At 47.3% G+C, this 20,458-nt stretch overlaps 1 protein-coding gene across 2 annotated transcripts in view; it reads right to left on the reverse strand.

Moving 5' to 3' along the window:
* RNF38 (ring finger protein 38) overlaps nt 1-20,458 on the reverse strand; it is a 223,484-nt gene that overhangs the window by 41,978 nt on the left and 161,048 nt on the right. For both annotated transcript variants that reach the window (XM_030565841.1, XM_030565842.1), the window contains 2 exons: nt 12,490-12,703; nt 8,490-8,657 (listed from right to left, as the gene is read on the reverse strand). In XM_030565841.1, coding sequence (XP_030421701.1) covers nt 8,490-8,657; nt 12,490-12,703 — 382 coding nt within the window. The remainder of the gene's footprint in view (nt 1-8,489; nt 8,658-12,489; nt 12,704-20,458) is intronic.

The following is a 20,458-nucleotide window of genomic DNA, read 5'->3' on the forward strand; positions in this document are numbered from 1 at the left end:
CATGAGTAGATTAAACTGTATTTTATGACTGTTTTATGGGCAAACTTGTTATGTTTTGAATATAAAATAGGATCATAACAAAATGTCATGGATAAGGCAGAAATCAGTTTAAGTGAAGAGGGTTCCAAACCCATATAATTATCTTCTACCCATGCGTGCACTGAAACTGCAGAGCTGCTTCTCCAATCAGATTACTCCACTCTGAGCATTTTTCAATGAAAAATATTCTCTGTGCTCTCCCAGGTCATATTTTGAAGCATTCTGGAGGGTTCCTTTAACATTAATTCCTCCGCAGTTTTAACTGTAGTAGTTGCTTTCAAGCTGGACTTTTACCCCTTTGTCCTCTGCTGTTTCACAGATTTTACGAGACTGCATAAAGCCCAGAAATGCTTCACTGGGTGGGTAGATAGGTAGGTGCACCTCCAATCAGTTCTTGGGGTTGCTCTGCACAGATACTCCTTTTCTGATTTCATCTGTTGCTCCTTAGCACTTTCGGAGCCATGTGAGACTGTCCCTTTCGCAGGAGTTCACTGTTCAAACCACTGTTTCATTGTCACAGTCACTCACTTCTGTGAGCTAGATGTGACTCCACCGAAGGATACTGATCAGTAAATATCCACAGCTCTTAAAACTGTGACTTAATCTATATAGACAGGGGAGTTCTCCTCTCTGCTTCCCTGGAACTCTGACCATGTAACAGATCACCTCAATTTTGACAGCTCCCACTCCCAGCACAGGATTGAGGTGCTGCAGCAAAGAAACAACTATGAAGAGGAAGTGCTACCAACAGGCATCTTAGACTGCAGAATGCCAGAAAGCTGAAGAAGATATCCAATGGGGAGTGAATGGGGTCTGGACAAAGTGAATTAAAACTGCTGTCCCTGGTCCATCAACTTAAATGCAACAGCAGCTTCTGAAATAGACTGCTCTGGCAGCGTAAAGGGTCTTGAAATAGCGATTACTGTAATTACAATGCAGAGTATCTTTAGTGTAAATGAGAATCAAGCCTCCCCCTCCTCCCCCCACAAAATATATGAGCAATTTTCATTGCTCAAAAAGCCCCTGAAGTAAACAGGAGCTGGAAAGGGAATGAATATTCTGCTTGAAAAAGAAAAAAAAAGTTATGCTGGTGTGCATTGGGGCTGTCAATGTTCACATGCTAACTAAATGTTGCAAAATGGACTGATATGCTTCTGCATATACACTTCATATAAATATTACATATAAAAAGGTTTATTTCTGCATTGTTAAAGTTGAGAAATTAACTCTGAAGTCAGAAAAGTGCTTTCCTCAGGAAAAGACGGTTACTCACCTTTGTAACTGTTGTTCTTCGAGATGTGTTGCTCACATCCATTCCAGTTAGGTGTGCGCGCCGCGCGTGCACGTTTGTCGGAAACTTTTTACCCTAGCAACTCCAGTGGGCCGGCAGGTCGCCCCCTGGAGTGGCGCCGCCATGGCGCCCAATATATATCCCTGCCGGCCCGCCCGCTCCTCAGTTCCTTCTTGCCGGCGACTCCGACAGTGGGGAAGGAGGGCGGGTGCGGAATGGATGTGAGCAACACATCTCGAAGAACAACAGTTACAAAGGTGAGTAACCGTCTTTTCTTCTTCGAGTGATTGCTCACATCCATTCCAGTTAGGTGACTCCCAAGCCATACCTAGGCGGTGGGGTCGGAGTGAGAAGTCGCGGCATGGAGCACTGCAGTTCCGAAGGCCGCATCCTCTCTCGACTGCTGGACCAGGGCGTAGTGGGAAGCAAAGGTGTGGACCGATGACCAGGTCGCTGCCCGACAGATTTCCTGGATGGGCACACGGGCCAGGAAAGCCAGCGACGACGCCTGCGCCCTGGTAGAATGCGCAGTCACACGGCCCGTAGGGACATGGGCCAAGTCATAACAGGTCCTGATACAGGACGTAACCCACGAGGATAACCTCTGGGAGGAGATAGGAAGCCCTTTCATACGGTCCGCTACCGCCACGAAAAGCTGGGGGGATTTGCGGAAGGGTTTGGTCCTCTCTATGTAGAACGCGAGAGCTCTACGGACATCCAGCGAGTGGAGCTGCCGCTCCCTGCCTGAGGAGTGAGGTTTTGGGAAAAAAACCGGGAGGAAAATCTCTTGGTTGACGTGGAAGGCTGAGACCACCTTGGGTAGAAAGGCAGGGTGTGGTCTAAGCTGCACCTTGTCTTTGTGGAAGACCGTGTATGGGGGGTCCACCACAAGGGCTCGGAGTTCCGACACCCGTCTAGCTGAGGTGATAGCTACTAGAAAGGCAGCCTTCCAAGAGAGGTAAAGCAGGGAGCAAGTAGCTAACGGCTCAAAGGGGGGCCCCATGAGCCGGGACAACACCAGGTTAAGATCCCAGGTTGGAGCAGGGGGACGGACGTTAGGGAATAACCGTTCCAGCCCCTTAAGGAATCTCGACACCGTCGGGTGAGAAAAAACGGAGCGACCGTCCGCACCCGGGTGAAAGGTGGAGATAGCTGCCAGATGGACTCGCAACGACAATAAGGCCAGACCATGTTCTTTGAGGGACCAAACATAATCTAAGATTTCGGATACCGAAACTTCCATAGGGCGGAGATTTCTCTCTACGCACCAACAGGAGAAGCGTTTCCATTTTGCCGAATATGTGGCTCTTGTGGATGGTTTCCTGCTGCTCAAGAGCACCTCTCTCACAGGCGTGGAGCAGCGCAGCTCGGAACCAGTTAGCCACGCAGGAGCCACGCCGCTAGGTGCAGCGACTGCAGGTCTGGGTGACAGAGGGACCCGTGGTCCTGGGTAATCAGGTCCGGATGAAGGGGCAGGGGAACTGGGTTGGCTACGGCCAAGTCTAGCAGCATGGTGTACCAGTGCTGTCTGGGCCATGCCGGGGCCACCATGATAACACGAGCCCTGTCTCTGCGCACCTTCAGGAGGACCTTGTGAACCAGAGGGAACGGAGGAAACGCATAGTACAGGTGGGTCGACCACTGGATGAGGAAGGCATCCGCTATCGACCCCGGCTCCCTGCCCTGAAAGGAGCAGAACGCTTGGCACTTCCTGTTCCCCTTGGACGCAAAGAGGTCCACCCGGGGATAACCCCACCTCCGGAAAATGGAGAGAGCGACGTCCGGTCGAAGGGACCACTCGTGTGACAGGAAGGATCTGCTCAATCGATCCGCCAGCGTGTTCCGTACTCCGGGAAGGAAGGAAGCCCTGAGGTGAATGGAGTGGGCTACGCAAAAGTCCCAGAGTCGTATCGCCTCGAGGCACAGGGAGGAGGACCTGGTGCCGCCCTGCTTGTTGATATAATACATGGTCGTCGTGTTGTCCGTGAACACGGCTACACAACGACCCTGAAGCTGATGACAAAACGTTTGGCAAGCAAGGCGGACCGCTCTCAACTCCCTCATGTTGATATGTAGCCCCACCTCCTCCTGGGACCATAGGCCCTGCGTCCGCAGGGTCCCTAGGTGGGCCCCCCAGCCTAGATCTGAGGCATCCGTTGTCAGGGATACCGAGGGCTGAGACGGGTGAAAGGGAAGACCCGCACACAATACGGACTGGTCCACCCACCAGCCGAGGGAATCTAAGACCTTCTGGGGGACTGTGATTAACATGTCTAGCGGTTGCCTTGGTCTGTAATGACTGATAAGCCACAGCTGGAGAGGCCTCATGCGGAGCCGAGCGTAGTCGGTCACAAAAGTGCACGCCGCCATGTGGCCTAACAGGGTTAGACATGTCCTCACTGACGTCAACGGGGCTGACCGCAAGCGTTGAACGATCGCCGCCATGGTCTGGAACCGCTGCCGAGGCAGCGAGGCCCTGCCCACAGTGGCGTCCAGGACGGCCCCGATAATTCCACCTTCTGAGTGGGCCTCAGGGTGGACTTGTCTGTGTTTATCAAGAGGCCCAGACTCGCAAACATGCCGGTGATCACGCGGACATGGCTGTACACCTGCTGTTCCGACGTGCCCCGAATCAACCAATCGTCCAGATAAGGGAACACGTGGACACGGTTGCGCCGAAGATGCGCCACGACAACTGCCATGCATTTTGTAAACACCCTCGGGGCCGTGGACAGGCCAAACGGGAGGACCGCAAATTGATAATGACGAGCCCCCACAACGAAGCGGAGGAAGCGTCTGTGGCGTGGCCAAATGGCAACGTGGAAATACGCGTCCTGCATGTCGAGGGCGGCGTACCAGTCTCCCGGATCCAGGGATGGAATGATGGTCCCCAGGGATACCATGCGGAACTTCAACTTCACGAGGTATTTGTTGAGTTCTCGCAGGTCGAGGATAGGCCTGAGGCCCCCCTTGGCCTTGGGGATCAGAAAATAGCGGGAATAAAACCCCTTGCCTTTCTCGTTTTCGGGAACCGCCTCTATAGCTCCTTTGCTGAGGAGCGTCCGCACCTCCTGCCGAAGGAATTGCTCGTGAGAGGGGTCCCTGAAGAGGGACGAGGAAGGAGGGCGGGAAGGAGGGAACGAAACAAACTGCAGGCGGTACCCCGTCTGCACCACGCTCAAGACCCAGCGGTCCGATGTTATTTGGGACCACGCCGGGAGGAAAAACGAAAGGCGGTTGGAAAACGGAGGGGAAGGATCCGTAGGGGAAACTGTTACTGCGCCCTCGAGCGCACCTTCAAAATGAAGGCTTAGGACCAGGCGGGGGTTTTGAGGAGCCTTGGTTCTGCCCCCCTTGGTTCCCCGACTGCCTGCGCCTCCCGTTCCTGCCGCGGCGCCTGTAAGGGTCCTGCCGCTGGCGGAACTGGGAAAACGGCCGACGGTGCTGCTGTTGCTGCGGCCTAAAGGGTCTACGCTGTGTCACGGGGGTGTGCATCCCGAGGGACCGCGCAATGACCCGGTTGTCCTTTAAACTCTTAAGTCTGGGGTCCGTCTTATCGGAAAACAGGCCCTGGCCTTCGAAAGGAAGGTCCTGTATCGTGTGCTGGAGCTCTGGCGGAAGGCCGGAAACCTGCAGCCAGGAGATGCGACGCATCGTAACTCCTGACGCGAGGGTACGGGCAGCCGAGTCCGCAGCGTCCAAGGAGGCTTGCAAGGCCGTGCGCGCGACCTTCTTGCCTTCGTCCAAGATGGCCGTGAACTCTTGGCGAGCATCCTGTGGCAGCAGCTCCTTAAATTTGTCCACTGCCACCCAGGAGTTAAAGGCGTATCTGCTCAGCAGGGCCTGTTGGTTAGAGACCCTGAGCTGCAGCGCCCCAGCCGAATACACCTTACGGCCAAGGAGGTCCATCCGCCTGGCTTCTCTGGATTTGGGGGCCGGAGCCTCCTGGCCGTGACGCTCCCTATCGTTCACCGATTGCACTACCAGTGAACCGGGAGTCGGGTGAACATGTAAATATTCGTACCCCTTAGAAGGGGCCATGTACTTCCTCTCGACTCCTTTCGCTGTCGGAGGGATGGAGGCCGGGGACTGCCAGATAGTATTGGCATTGGCCTGAATGGTCCGTATAAACGGCAGGGCGACCCTGGTGGGAGCATCGGAAGAGAGGATGGTAACAATTGGGTCCTCTATCTCCGAGACCTCCTCTGCCTGCAGACTCAGGTTTGAGCCAATCGCCTGAGGAGGTCCTGGTGCGCCCTGAGATCCAGCGGGGGGGGACTGTTGGAGGAGGTACCCGCCACCGCCTCATCCGGGGAGGAGGATGATGAGACCCCAGGCACAATAGTGTCCAACTGAGGGTCTTCCTCAGCCCTCGCCTCTGTCTCCGGAGCCGCAGCGGAGTCCTGCTGTTTGGACCCTTCGTCCCCTTCCGGGGAGGGAGGGGGGCGAGACAAAGAGGCTTCAGGGGCCCTACGCTCCGCAGTCGCCGGCCTAGCAGGGAGCTGCTGGGGGCCCTGGGCCTGATGGTACGCCCAGGGTGTCCAGAATCCCCACTGTGGGGGGCCTTGGTCCTGCAGCGGCGGATCAGCAAACAGCGCCGCCTGCCGGTCGGTGCCCAGCGCATAGCCGCTGTCCGTCTGGGAGGACACGGACGGCTGCCTGGAGGGCCACGGCGGGGCCGACCCTGGATGGTACGGGTCTGCGCGGGCCGGCACGGAGGATCGTCTCGGTGCCGGGGACCGGTGCCGGGAGTCATAACGGTGCCGGGACCGGGACCGGGATCTGTCACGGTGCCGGGCGCTGCTTCGGGACCGGGATCTGTCACGGTGCCGAGCGCCGCTTCGGGACCGGGATCTGTCACGGTGCCGGGCGCCGCTTCGGGACCGGGATCTGTCACGGTGCCGGGCGCCGCTTCGGTGCCGGGACCTACTACCAGCTCGGTGCCGGGAGATCGACCGGGACCGGGACCTGCCACCAGCTCGGTGCCGGGAGGTCGAGCGAGATCGGGACCGGGACCTGCCACCAGCTCGGTGCCGGGAGGTCGAGCGAGATCGGGACCGGGACCTGCCACCAGCTCGGTGCCGGGAGGTCGACCGGTGCGGCGAGTAGCGTCGGGACCTGCTCCTGGAGTCGCGGTGCCGGTGTCGACTGGAGCCTGACCGCGACCGTCTCGATGCCGACCGGTGCCGCGAGTGCGACCGGTACCGCGGAGGGGAGCGGTGCCGGGACTGCGAGCGGCGTCGGGATCTGGAGCGCCCAAGACGTCGGGGCCTGGATGGCGAACGACTGTCCGAGGGCGGTGCCGACATCATGGGCTTGCCTCTGGACGTGACCCGCACCGGAGGAACCGGGGGTGGCAGCCGAGTAGGCTCCGTCAGGGCAATAAGGTCCCGAGCCGAGGCGAAGGTCTCCGGTGTGGATGGGACCATTATCTCAACCCCAGATCTCATGGGGGAGCTCGGCGGCACCGGACTCAACAGACCCGCCGGGCCCGGAGTCAACGGTGCTGACGGTGCCGGCGGCGCCGCGGCCGATGTCGAGGCCGGGCGTTCAAGCCGGGTCTGCCTGGCCGGAGTATTAGACTTCGACGGCCTAGGCACTGATTCCGGTGCCGGAGAAGGTCGGTGCCGAGGAGTCTTCTCGGTGCCGGAGCGATCCGGTGCCGGTGCCGAAACCACGGTCTGCGAAGTCGACGGGTCAAGTGCCGCCTCCATTAGGAGAGTTCGGAGCCTCTGATCCCTCTCCTTTTTTGTCCTCGGCTTAAAAGCCTTACAGATGCGGCACTTGTCAGATCTGTGCGATTCCCCGAGGCACTTCAGGCACGCTTCGTGGGGATCGCTGGTAGGCATGGGCTTCTTGCAGGCCGCACACTGCTTGAAGCCTGGCGAAACAGGCATGAGCCTGGCGCCCGGTGCCGGGAAGGGCTAAGCCCCCCGGCCAGGAACTACTTAACAGCTATTTACTAAACTATCTACTTAACAATACTAATTAACAACTATCTATAGAACTAGAGATAAGCGATAAACAAGCGATAGAAACTAGGAGAGCTAGGGACGTGGAGGACAGCTATGCCGCGCTCCACAGTTCCAACGACCGACACGGCGGTAAGAAGGAACTGAGGAGCGGGCGGGCCGGCAGGGATATATATTGGGCGCCATGGCGGCGCCACTCCAGGGGGCGACCTGCCGGCCCACTGGAGTTGCTAGGGTAAAAAGTTTCCGACAAACGTGCACGCGCGGCGCGCACACCTAACTGGAATGGATGTGAGCAATCACTCGAAGAAGAAATTAAGGTTCTTAACACAATATTAGTTCACACCTAAACCACAATGTTAAGTCACCCCGTTTTCATAACTTCTAGAACTGCAAAACTAAGCCAAGTTAACTACATAGAAAAAAAAGGAATCAGTACAGAAGTAGGGGCTAGAGAACTGCTCCGTAGTGTGACTGGTACAGAAGAACTGGTACTGAGAGAAATGCAGCCCTATAAACGCAGCCCTGCACAAAGATTTTTTCCAGTCTTTATGTTCCAAATCATTACTAGGGTGTAGACTCAACATATGTTACTTTCCATTATCGCCTTATTTAAAACACACATGAAAAGGCAGTTTTCTGGATTGACAGTTTCTTTGTTAATGTGTTTCCAAATAGTTGAGCTCTCTTTTGGCCCGTGTTAGTCTTTTTTTTTTTTTTTTTTTTTAAATCTTACTAGTATTTACACAAATTATTGATTTTAGAGATGCAGCTGGAAGGGCTGGTTTTATATATGTGCACACACCCTCTGAGGGGAAGGGGTCTCTTACACCTAGTGAATTATTTTAGTGGGCTTCCTACTATTTGATTAACTTTAAAAACCCTTTCCTCCAAATTTCTGAACTTGTTTTGTGAAGCTATGGATGTGTGTCAAGAGACTGGAGCCTAAGCTAGTTCTGACTTTAGTTAAAACATGTTAAGAAAATACTACATCACTATGGAAAAAAATACATAAAACACGCAACCCTGCATCAAGCTAAAAGGTCTGCTTATAAACCCGCACTTTGGCCCAGTGAAGAGTGGATTTCTCTGATGTAAACGGCAAAACCACATTAGCTGTGAAGCTCCAGGCTGCCCACCCCACACACTGGAGATGAAAGTCTGTGTCATTAGATAAACCTACTTACTGGAGGAGGCACACTGCAGACGGGAAGGTGCTGTCCACTGAAAACCACCGAACATCCTGGGACCTGCTGTGTGTTACAAGCTGGTATGTGCTGGCCTGTGCAGAGCGGAATCCCATGTGGTGCCACTGTTGTTACTGTGTATGAGACAGGGACTGTGCCCTGGTGGATCTGCATTGAAACAGTTTTCAGTAATTTTGTTAATTTACACAATTCAGAGGGTTCTGAATAGTTATGGTTTGATATTTAAAAATAGCAAACTTTCATCTAAATACCAGAAAAATCACATTTTACACTGACAGTATAAAAAAATTACAAACCTGTAATTCCTGTCTTAAAAAATATCCTCCTCAATAGATTACTGCTCTTACATCAGCGCTTCCTGAACAATGCCAGGAAGGGAACTCAACTCAAAACACTGAAACCCTCCAAGACACAAACAGTACGTCTCAGATTCTGTAGGGTCACCCTCGTGTGTCCAGATGAGTTCCTTTAAAGAAGGAGGCAGTAACTCCCACATAAAAGCCAATTAAAATCAGAAGGAAGAATGTACAAGTAGCTAAACAGTCTTCCAAACTCTGATGGGAAGAGCTGGCTAAATGATTTTCCACAGAGATATCGAAGAAAAAAATTCAGATCATTTTTTTCTCCCAAGATAACCATCTTTGCACATTCTCACTCTAAGGAGAAAGCTCAAGGGATGTCTCTAAAATAAACATAATAGAACAGTGGATAAAACCAAAGGCTAATTTAAAAACTAGAAAGGGAAAGGTTACATTCCTCAAACCACCACAATTACAGGTAACTGCCACTAAGGACCCACAACTCCTGGTCTGAAAATGCCCAGGGCTGGGAATTAGCAACATCTACTACAACTCAACATTCAAACCCGAGGGTCTAAAAGACAGAGGACCCCAATCATTGCTTGGTTTCTTACACTATATCAGAAATCTCCAGTAAAGACTCGAAAGAATTAGAGACAAGGAGTGTGGATCCATAAAAGGCAATTATTTGGAAAACCCCCTCTTCTTCCTTCATGAATTGCTTGCCTAGATTCCGCTCTTGGGGAATTAACAAGCAGGAACAAACTAGTACACAGATGGAAATAAATACAAATTAGGGCTGTCAAATTATTTAAAAAATGGATCTCGATTAATTGCAAAATTAAAAAAATAATCGCAATTAATCCCAGTTTTAATCACAATGTTAAAGAATAGAATACCATTTAAATATTTTTGGATGTTTTCTACATTTTCCAAATCTATTGATTTCAATCACAACATAAAATACAGTGTACAGTGCTCACTTTATTTTATTACAAATATTTGCACTGTAAAAAGAAACAAGAAATAGTATTTTTCAGTTCATCTCACACAAGTACAGTACGGGGGGAGGGATAGCTCAGTGGTTTGAGCATTGGCCTGCTAAACCCAGGATTGTGAGTTCAATCCTTGAGGGGGCCATTGGAGATTTAGTTGGGGATTGGTCCTGCTTCGAGCAACAGGTTGGACTAGATCAGGGGTTGGCAAAATTTCAGAAGTGGTGTGCCAAGTCTTCATTTATTCACTCTAATTTAAGGTTTCACATGCCAGTAATCCATATTAACATTTTTAGGAGGTCTCTTTCTATAAGTCTATAATATATAACTAAGCTATTGTTGTATGTAAAGTAAATAAGTTTTTTAAAGTGTTTAAGAAGCTTCATTTAAAAATTAAATTAAAATGCAGAACCCCCCAGACCGGTGGCCAGAACCCAGGCAGTGTGAGTGCCACTGAAAATCAGCTTGTGTGCTGCCTTAGGCACAGGTGTCATAGGTTGACTACCCCTGGACTAGATGACCTCCTGAGGTCCCTTCCAAAAGGGGAGGGGGGAGGGGCAGGGAACAGCTCAGTGGTTTGAGCATTGGCCTGCTAAACCAAGGGTTGAGAGTTCATCCTTAAGCGGGTCATTTAGGAAACCGGGATAAAAATCTGTCTGGGGATTGGTCCTGCTTTTAGCAGGGGGTTGGACTAGATGACCTCCTGAGGTCCCTTCCAACCCTATGATTCTATGAGCAGTGCAATCTCTATTGTGAAAGTGCAATTCACAAATGTAGATTTTTATATATATAACTGAACTCAAAAATAAATCAATGTAAAACTTCAGAGCCTACAAGTGCACTCAGTCCTACTTCTTGTTCAGCTAATCGCTAAGACAAACAAGTCTGTTTATATTTACGGGAGATACTGCTGCCTACTTCTTATTTACATCACCTAAAAGTGAGAACAGGCGTTTGCATGGCACTGTTATAGCCAGTGTTTTAAGGTATTTACATGCCAGATATGCTAAACATTTGTATGCCTTTTCATGCTTTGTTAGCATAATTGAAAATCAATATATCTGAAAATGTAGAAAAACCAACCAAAAATATGTACAATAAATTTAAATGGGTATTCTATTATTGTTTAACAGTGCAATTAAAGATGTGATTAATTGCAATTAATTTATGTGAGGGCTGTCAATTAATTGCAGTTAATTCAAGTGATTAACTCAAAACAAATTAACTCAATTTAAAAAAATTAAAGACAACAGCTCTTCTGATCTGCTACAGAACCAAACAAGTATCACTACACAGATGACAGTCTTGCATACCTCCATGACAAAAAACATTGTGGGAAGATAGTCCAAGTGGTCTTTGACTTGGCTCAGGCATCACTGCAGACTTTTTGTAGCAGGGATGGCAGAGGTTTCTAGGCAATGACTGCTAGGCACTGATGGCAGTGCCAGATGCGAGTCAGAAGAGGACTACTTCTCTCAGACCAACCATGGCATCCAGGAGGACGTGATCCCTTCCCTGAAGTAGAGTCAGTGTCAAGGACCAGCATGAAGGACCCTCAAGTAACCATGGCGACAAGACCTTGGCAGCACTGACATACCGGTCATAGAAGATGCCAAGAGGGCACAGAAGCAGTGCTGCGGGACCTGTTTTCCCCCAGACATGCCCTGATGTAATCTCATCATCCAGAGTGGGAGGACAAATTTGGTGTTCATTTTGAGGTGCTCCAGCAAGTTGATCAATTATCAGACATAAGGGAAAATTCAGAGAAGGCCGGAAGGACTGTTAGCTTAAACCTGTACACTTGAAGTTCACAGGTGCACAATGTAGATGTCTGCTTATTGAGAACTTTGCACAGTGATCCCTTATCCGCACTGACCACATGAGTTTACAGGCAGGGTTTTAAAGCATTAATTTTAACGTAAAGCTCTGAACAGTTTGTGACCTGGCTATCTGACAGGCTAACTCCCTCCCCATGTGATGCTAGGTAGTTGCAGTCAACAAATACACTTGGCCTATAAGCCCTCTGATGTGAACAGGGTGGGGCTATGCTAGTGGGACATCATCTCCAAACTGTCCCTGATTCTGGAAACGGCTCCACCTCTTGGTGTCTCAATCCAAAACTTAACTTTTAGGATATGCTGCAAAGATTAATTTCTTTCTGGGGTATTTGGGGAGGGAGTTGCCTGAGGGTTAGAACAACAGATTTGGGGCTGAAAACAGGAGTTTATTACATTCTATCCACATGAAGGCATTGTGAATTATATGTTTATATTGTCTACTTTAATCCTGTAAAAGCACCTAGCTTTTATTTCAGGGTTTATGAATGCCTACATCACAACTACCACACCCACTCTCAAACTAAATTCACTTCAGAAGCAGAAAAATTGTGTTTCAAAAGTGTGATCTGAAGACCTTTGGAACTGTGCTGATGGCTGCCTTGGCCAAATCAGTAACTTTCACTCTGTTAGGCTTTATTTGATTTTTTTTTTAAATCACCAATATTTTATGGTATTTTCACTACTGTATGTTACTAGTGCACCATTATGACTCTTGAAAGAAACTGCCACAACAGACTGCCAGCAGTAATTACCACAGTGTTCTATTTTCAGTGCCAACTACTTGGAGTTTTTGAAAGTCTTAGAGAAATGCAGTGTCCTTAGCACATTCAGCCCAACATTCTCATACCTGTTCATGAATGTCGACCATCACTGCATTCTGCTGTGGCGGATGAGCGGCTGGGTGCAACATACGGGGGGATACATTCGGTGGGTGGAAGGCTCGGGGCTCTTCTATTGCTTGTTGCTGTCCGTAGGGGAGATGGTGATAGTTTTCGTCTTGACTAATGGAATTATGTCGAGACAGGCGATCCCTTCTTGCTCTCTGACGTCTAACAGGAGGACTGGGAACACATTAAAAGGGAAGACATGTCACACAAATTGCCATAGGCCTCTTTCTTCAACAATACCATACATAATCCAATACTGAGGACAAATCTATACTAGACAGTTCCGTCAACATTGTTATGTCAGCTAGGGATGTGATTTTATTTTTTAAAAAGACAGTGGTATACTGATAAAAGCCTTAGTATAGATGCAATTATTTCACGACACAAGTGATTATACCAAAATATGCCAGTCAGGAGAACCAGCACAAGCTAAATTAAGCACTTTTATACAGATATTGTATACACAAGATACATTAAAAGAACATGCAGGTTGCCAAGTCAAGCACTCAAAAGTTAGAAAATGCCAGGATTAAGGTTGCTTGTGCAATCTTGTATGCATGATACAATCTACAAGGATATGATCACACCCTTTTTCCCCAAAGGATCCCTGACTCATTCAGCACACAACTATTCAATATTTTCTCTTCATTATTCAGTGTGTGGCCTCAGGCCTTATTTAGTGCACACTATTCAAACTCTGCTCTGAAGATAGGATTATTAATTTCTTCATGGGCTTTTTCTATGGCACTTAATGTAGTAGCTGAATGCTTCACAAACTTTTGATTATTTTCACACCACCCTTGTGAGCTAAGGTGGTCGTATCTCCATTTTACAGAGGGGGAACTCAGACAGATTAATATAAAAATTATCCACTCATTTTGGATGCCCAATTTGAGACACCTAAAACTGGATTATGGAGCATAACATAGCTCTTTCGGTGATCAAAGCACAGATCCTATTGACTTTATTTGCAACTGAGAGTGCTCAGGCCTTCTGCTAATCAGATGCCAGGGTCTGAAGTCAGCGCTCAGAAAATCAGCAATTAATGACTACCTGTAAGAAGTTTAGTTTAAGTGATTTGCCTGGTCTCTGGAGCATGCCCATTGCAAACAAAATCTTTGGGAAGCGGTTTTGTTCTAGCAAGAGCATATGCAAACTGCACTTTTCCAAGTCTTATAATTTGGCCAAATTTGGGCAGATTTTCACAAGAACAGGAAAAGGCAAATTTGACATAGGCCATCCTCTGGCCAAATTTCAAGTCTCCGCTGCAAAGCATGGGGGCACTTTTTCCTCAAATAAAAAGACACCAGACTGTTTTAACATGGACAAAACAACATTATTTTCCTCTCACCTCATTCTCCAAAAAAAGAAAAAAAATTGTTTTGGTTGAAATCTCTCCCCCGCCCCCCCCACACACACACAAAAATCATCCTGAGACACACACACCCAGAATAGAAAATTTCAGCTTAAATTATTTAAGTTTGTTTTCAGTTGCTTATAACTTTGCCAGTGTCTTATAATAGGAACTGTCAGGCAACCTTAACAACGTGTTGTTACCAACTCTGCTTATAATTACTTATAACACTGATGGCAGTTTCAATATTTTGAAAAAACTAAACAAATAGAGATACCCTAGTTTCCCCTGCTATTTATTTTTAGACACAGTAGCTTTTTTAGCTTCATTTCTGCCTTTACCTTTCCATAAGTAGTCTCAATGGTCAAGCTTTACTTCTGTTAATTATCCAGAAGGAAACAAGGCATAACAAAAACTTTCAACACTTTTTGGGCACTTTTCTACATACTGATTTATGGTCAGTACAGAACATAGTACTCTGAAAAAAACAGAACTTGGTGCAAACAGACTTCTCCTAGGTGATCAGATACAGGTCAGAATTGCAAAGAACTGTCCCTTTCCTTAGGTGAAACTCTGACATAACCTCCAGATGTGTAGCTCTAGCAGATGACTAACTTGGAATTATTGGGAATGCTTCATGCAAAGTACTCACAACCTGCACTTAACATTCATATTGCAGTAGGGCTCATAGGCCTCAACCAGTTTGGGCCCCATTGTGCTGGGTAACACATAAAAAGAGTAAATGACAGTCTTTGTCTCTAAAAACTTACAAGACAAGGCATAACTTGTGGACCAAACAAATGAAACAAGATTGAGGAAACGGAGCAACAAATAAATATAACCAAATGCATGCAATTCTTAGCTGGTAACAACAATCACAGAGGTCTGTAACTGGAGATTCCAGTTCACTGTATTGAGCTGTTCAGTATAAGTACTCCTCTCTCCCCCCATCCTCCCGAAACTTTTTTATTGTTCTTAGTCAGGGAGCAGAGTATCAAAGCTACTGCCATGGAGCTGATATGGAGGAACATGAGGGTACAAGACTGAGAAGAAGGCAGAGGGAAAGTGGTGTGTTATACATCAGGGGAGGCAGGAAGAATGGGGATGGAAGCTGAAGTGTGGCAGGGAAAGGATGAAAGGGGAAAAAATGGTAGCTCCATCTTCCCAAATAGTAGAGGGCAAACCATGGAGACCCTTTCCCTGCAGCTGAGAGAATTCCACCCTTGGATCCACAAGGGTGAATGTCAAACCTAAATAAATCACAAATTGGGATGACAGCTGATTTTGAGTTGCAGAGGGAAGAAGGCAGACTAATAAACAAAACTAATTTTGAATCAAGATTTTCTGGGGTCCTGCTTTTTTTTAAATGCTTGGTGTTGGCAGAACTGATTTATTTGCTAGCCACTTGGTGACCGACAGCTTCAAAACAGTCTCCAGTCAGAGCATGCACAGGTTTTGTTACATGGGCAACAGACTGATGGAAATACACAGTGACTGAGTCTAAACCTGATAAAACTTGAAGGAAGTTCATCAGAAGAAGGGCAAATTAACTTCACTTTTAAACAGTGTAGCCCTAAGAATTAATTTGCTTGTTTGCATTTTTTTTTATACACAAATTTAAGTATTTGATGTAATAGGTTTATAAATGCATATAGTTTGGCTGTAATGCAAGAGACCTACAGGCCAAAACCCTGTATGTTAAGCTAAGGCAAAGTTAGCACATTTTGGGACCCTTACCCAAAAAAGTAAAAATAAACAAAACACCTACACAAATGTTTAGAATCCTTTTGCATAAACCAATAAACAATGTAAACAATGAAAAATGGCAAAGGGAATTTTTTTTACTGACCTAACAAGTACACCACAAATGCATACATACCTGTTATTTATATGCACATACATATTAGCCTATGGGGTAAGTGTACCCTAACATTTTGGTGGGGAAAGAATAAAATTTGGGCATAAGAGGAAGGATTTCCAACCAATGCTCTATAAAAAGGCAATGCATCTCATCATTAGAGAGGTAATCTACCCACTTATCTACTCCTGTCTACTCTTAATTTGCTTCCACCTTCAACAGCGTATCAATGCTACCCATCTATTACAGCTATTAACAGGCCGTACTTTATTTCTTTTCAGACTGTAAGTTTAAGGGACTAGACTAAGCTTGGTTTCCCTATATCTTATTTCAGTTTAAAATTTATTAAGTTAAAGATTAAACAGCTTTAATAACTCCGCATTTAGCTTCCTCCGCTAGAGGTGTAAAAACGGAACTGCCACAGGCATGGCCCCGTATCTTCCAACACCAGGTTATTAAAAACAAAAGTGTAAGTATTAAAGTTTGCAGCACATAACATTGCATCATCATATGTATCTCTAAAATAACAGTAATACAATGGTAACTCTAATTTGAACCATTTTACCATTTGCTTACTATTTCATTAATTTTAATAAAAGATCTTTATAACTATATCTGTCTCAGTGTAAGCTTCCTGCCATACCCCCAAAGGTCCTTTTATAAACTTTGTAAAGCCTAATTCAGAACAAACTATCTTCTGATCAAACTAATTGGCAAGCCAAAACCCATACTAATATCCATAACTAATATTATTAATTAAAATTAAATAAAATACAATTAAGTAAATAAAATAAAGCAACATTACTTACACACGACAAATCAAGCTACAAGAGAATTCTGTAAAAGCCTATTGAGCTTATTTTATTAGTAATCTACTTTTTATTTGTATTATGATGGTGCCTGGAAACCCCATGCAAGTTTGAGGCCCACTGTGCTAGGCACTGTACAGAGAGTTCCTGTTCTGAGGAGGTTAGTCTAAACAGACAAGATAGAGGACAAGGGGGCAAAACAGAGATTCACAGTTCAAGGGCAGTTGAAGAACTGAGAATAAAATACAGGTCTCCTGAGTCACAAGACAACTGCCTGTCCACTGGACGTTGCCTCTCTCTATGCAATAATCCAAGAAATCAACTCATTGACTCGCATTATTAGTTCTGACTGCTGGCTGTATGAAAACAAATATAATTTTGCAAGTTGTGACCCAAAGCTTCCAGGACTTGTGACCCTAAAGACTTATTTAACAATACGTAACAATGTGCTACAGCTTCAATAAACTAACAGAATGCCAATTGACAATTTTTAACTTTGGGGATAGAAGAGTCTGTTTCTGGTCTCTAAAGCCTGCTTTTGCATTCATAAAAATGTATGGCTTCTCCTAAAGTTGGAGAACGTAAAGAATCACTTTTTCTGAAATGAACATAGGGAAATATGTTTTAAGCTCCTGTTAGGTGACAAAAACAGTTCCAAAACCTATGGTGAGAGAGCAAACGCTTGTGTTTGCGATAATTAACTAGAATAGTGAAAAGGTCTTTATTTTTAAGCTTTACAATGCACTGGTGCAGGCACCAGTTCAACATGGCCACTCAAAACTCTATTCTTCCATGACTACTTGAGCTTATTCCAAAAACTCTGCTTCAAAGAGGCTTATGAACCATAGCCCAAAACTAAACTAAGATAAAAATGTAAACTCTTGCAATACATGCACCACACATCTAAGCAATCACATGATACTACTTGCATCAACCTTGCCTGTTTTATTCATTCTCATTTGAAATTAGATTGTACGTTTATTAGAGACGGACAAAGTTGTAAGTGTCATGTACATTTATTGCACTATAAAAATAATTAGGGTATGTCTACACTATGGGATTATTCCGATTTTACATAAACCGGGTTTTATAAAACAGATTGTATAAAGTCGAGTCCACGCGGCCACACTAAGCACATTAATTCGGCGGTGTGCATCCATGGTCCGAGGCTAGCGTCGATTTCCGGAGCGTTGCACTGTGGGTAGCTATTCCACAGCTATCCCATAGTTCCCGCAGTCTCCCCTGCCCACTGGAATTCTGGGTTGAGAGCCCAGTGGCTGATGGGGCAAAAATAATTGTTGCAGGTGGTTCTGGGTAAATGTCATCAGTCATTCCTTTCTCCGGGAAAGCAACGGCAGACAATCATTTCACGCCCTTTTTCCCTGGATTGCCCTGGCAGATGCCATAGCACAGCAACCATGGAGCCCGTTCAGCTTTTTTTTTTTTTTTACACAGTCATCGTATGTGTACTGGATGCCACGGACAGAGGCGATACTCCAGCGCTACACAGCAGCATTCATTTGCTTTTGCATGATAGCAGAGATGGTTACCAGTCGTTCTGTACCGTCTGCTGCCAGTGTAATTTGGCAATGAGATGACGGTTATCTGTCCTTCTGTGCTGTCTGCTGCTAACATGGGTGCCCCTGGCTGAAATCGGTCGGGGACGCAAAAGCCACTAACATGGGAATGGACTCTCCGAGTCAATCCCTCCTTCATGGTTTCTAAAAATAGAGTCAGTCCTGCCTAGAATATGGGGCAAATGTACTAGAGAACCAGTGTATCAGAAAGCACAGGCTGCTCTGTTCAGATCCCGCAGAAATGATGAGCTACATGCCATTCACAGGGGGTGCCCCTGCAACAACCCCACCCGTTGCTTCCCTCCTCCCCCAACCTTCCCGGGGCTACCGTGGCAGTGTCCCCCCCAATTTGTGTCATGAAGTAATAAAGAATGCAGGAATAAGAAACATTGAGTTTTAGTGACATAAAATGAGGGGGAGGCAGCCTCCCGGTGCTATGGTAGTCCAGGCAGGACATTAAGCAGTGTGGGGAAGAGAAGCCAGCATCCACTGCTATGATAGTCCAGGCAGTACAGAATCTTTTCTTTTCACATGAAAGGGAGGGAGCTGATAGAAGCTCAGCCCCCAGTTGCTATGATGAAGACGGTTACCAGCCGTTCTGTACCATCTACTGGGAATGACTGGGAGTCATTCCTATTTTCACCCAGGCGCCCCTGGCTAACCTCACCTGAAGCCAGCCAGGAGCACTCACGGGTTGATAAGAAGGATGGTTACCAGTCCTACTGCACCGTCTGCCACCACGGAGGGGAGAGGAGCGGATACTGCTCTTCACTGCTGCAGCATCGCGTCTACCACCAGCATGCAGTAGACATAGGGTGACACTGAAAGAAGTCAAGAAACAATTTCTTTCCCTTTTCTTTCACATGGGAGGAGGAGGGGGAGAGGGAGTAAATTGACGAGCTATTCCCTGAACCACGCCGGACAACGTGTTTGAACATACAGGCATTGGGAGCTCAGCCAAGAATGCAAATAGTTTTCGGAGACTGCTGTGGACTGTGGGATAGCTGGAGTCCCTCAGTCCCCCCTCCCTCCCTCCATGAGCGTCCGTTTGAGTCTCTGGCTTCCCGTTACGCTTGTCACGCAGCACTGTGTAGTCTATAAAATTTTTTTTCAAACGCTTTGGCATTTCGTTTTCTGTAACGGAGCTCTGATAGAACAGATTTGTCTCCCCATACAGCGGTCAGATCCAGTATCTCCCATACGGTCCATGCTGAAGCTCTTCTTGGATTTGGGACTGTATTGCCACTCGTGCTGATCAGAGCGCCCACACTGGGGCAAACAGGAAATGAAAATCAAAATTTTCGCAGAGCTTTTCCTGTTTACCTGGCCACTTGCATCCGAGCTGAGATTGCTGTCCAGAGCGGTCACAGTGGTGCACTGTGGGATACCACCCAGAGGCCAACACCGTCGATTTGCGGCCACACTAACCCTAATCCGATATGGTAATACCGATTTTAGCGCTACTCCTCTCGCCAGGGAGGAGTACAGAAACCGATTTAAAGAGCCTTTTATATCAATATAAAGGGACTCGTAGTGTGCACGGGTACAGCATTAAATCGGTTTAACGCTGCTAAAATCAGTTTAAACGCGTAGTGTAGACCAGGCCTGAGTCTATACTACTGGTAGTAGCAGAGCTGGTTTTAGGAAGTGCAGGGCCCGATTCGAATAGTTTCAATTGGGCCCCGGCAGGGATGACTCACCTGGCGGCACTCTGGGTTTTCGCTCCGGGTCTTCCGCAGCAATGAAGGACCCGTCGCCAAAATGCTGCCGAAGACCCGGAGCGACTGAAGGACACGTCACCGAAGTCCCAGAGTGCCGCTGGGTGAGTAAAAATTAAAAAGGCGCCTAAGTTAAGCGCTTTTCTTTAGGGCACAGGGCCCAATTCAAGGGAATCGGCCTAAAGCCGGCCCTGGGTAGTAGCCTGTCCAGAAATAGGAATCTTTAGTTTTTGGTTGACTTTCTGACACAGTGTGTGTGTGTACAACACACTAATGTAATGTACAATATTAGAGCAATAAACAGATTCTTAGGATATGGCTACACTTACAGTTGTACAGTGCTGGGAGTTACAGCTGTCTTCGTACAGCTGTGTAGGGAAAGCGCTGCAGTGTGGCCACACTGACAGCTACCAGCGCTGCAGTGTGGCCACATTTGCAGAGCTGTTGGGAGTGGTGCATTGTGGGCAGCTATCCCAGCATTCAAGTGGCTGCAAACGTGCTTTTCAAAGAGGGGATGAGGGGGAACGTGGGGGAGAGAGAGAGAGAGAGTGGATTTTTGGATCTGTCAGCTTCCTGCCTTGCAAGTTCTAAGGACTGGAACATACCATCACCC

This window comes from Gopherus evgoodei, chromosome 6 (genome assembly GCF_007399415.2).
Source record: "Gopherus evgoodei ecotype Sinaloan lineage chromosome 6, rGopEvg1_v1.p, whole genome shotgun sequence".
Classification (NCBI taxonomy): domain Eukaryota; kingdom Metazoa; phylum Chordata; order Testudines; family Testudinidae; genus Gopherus; species Gopherus evgoodei.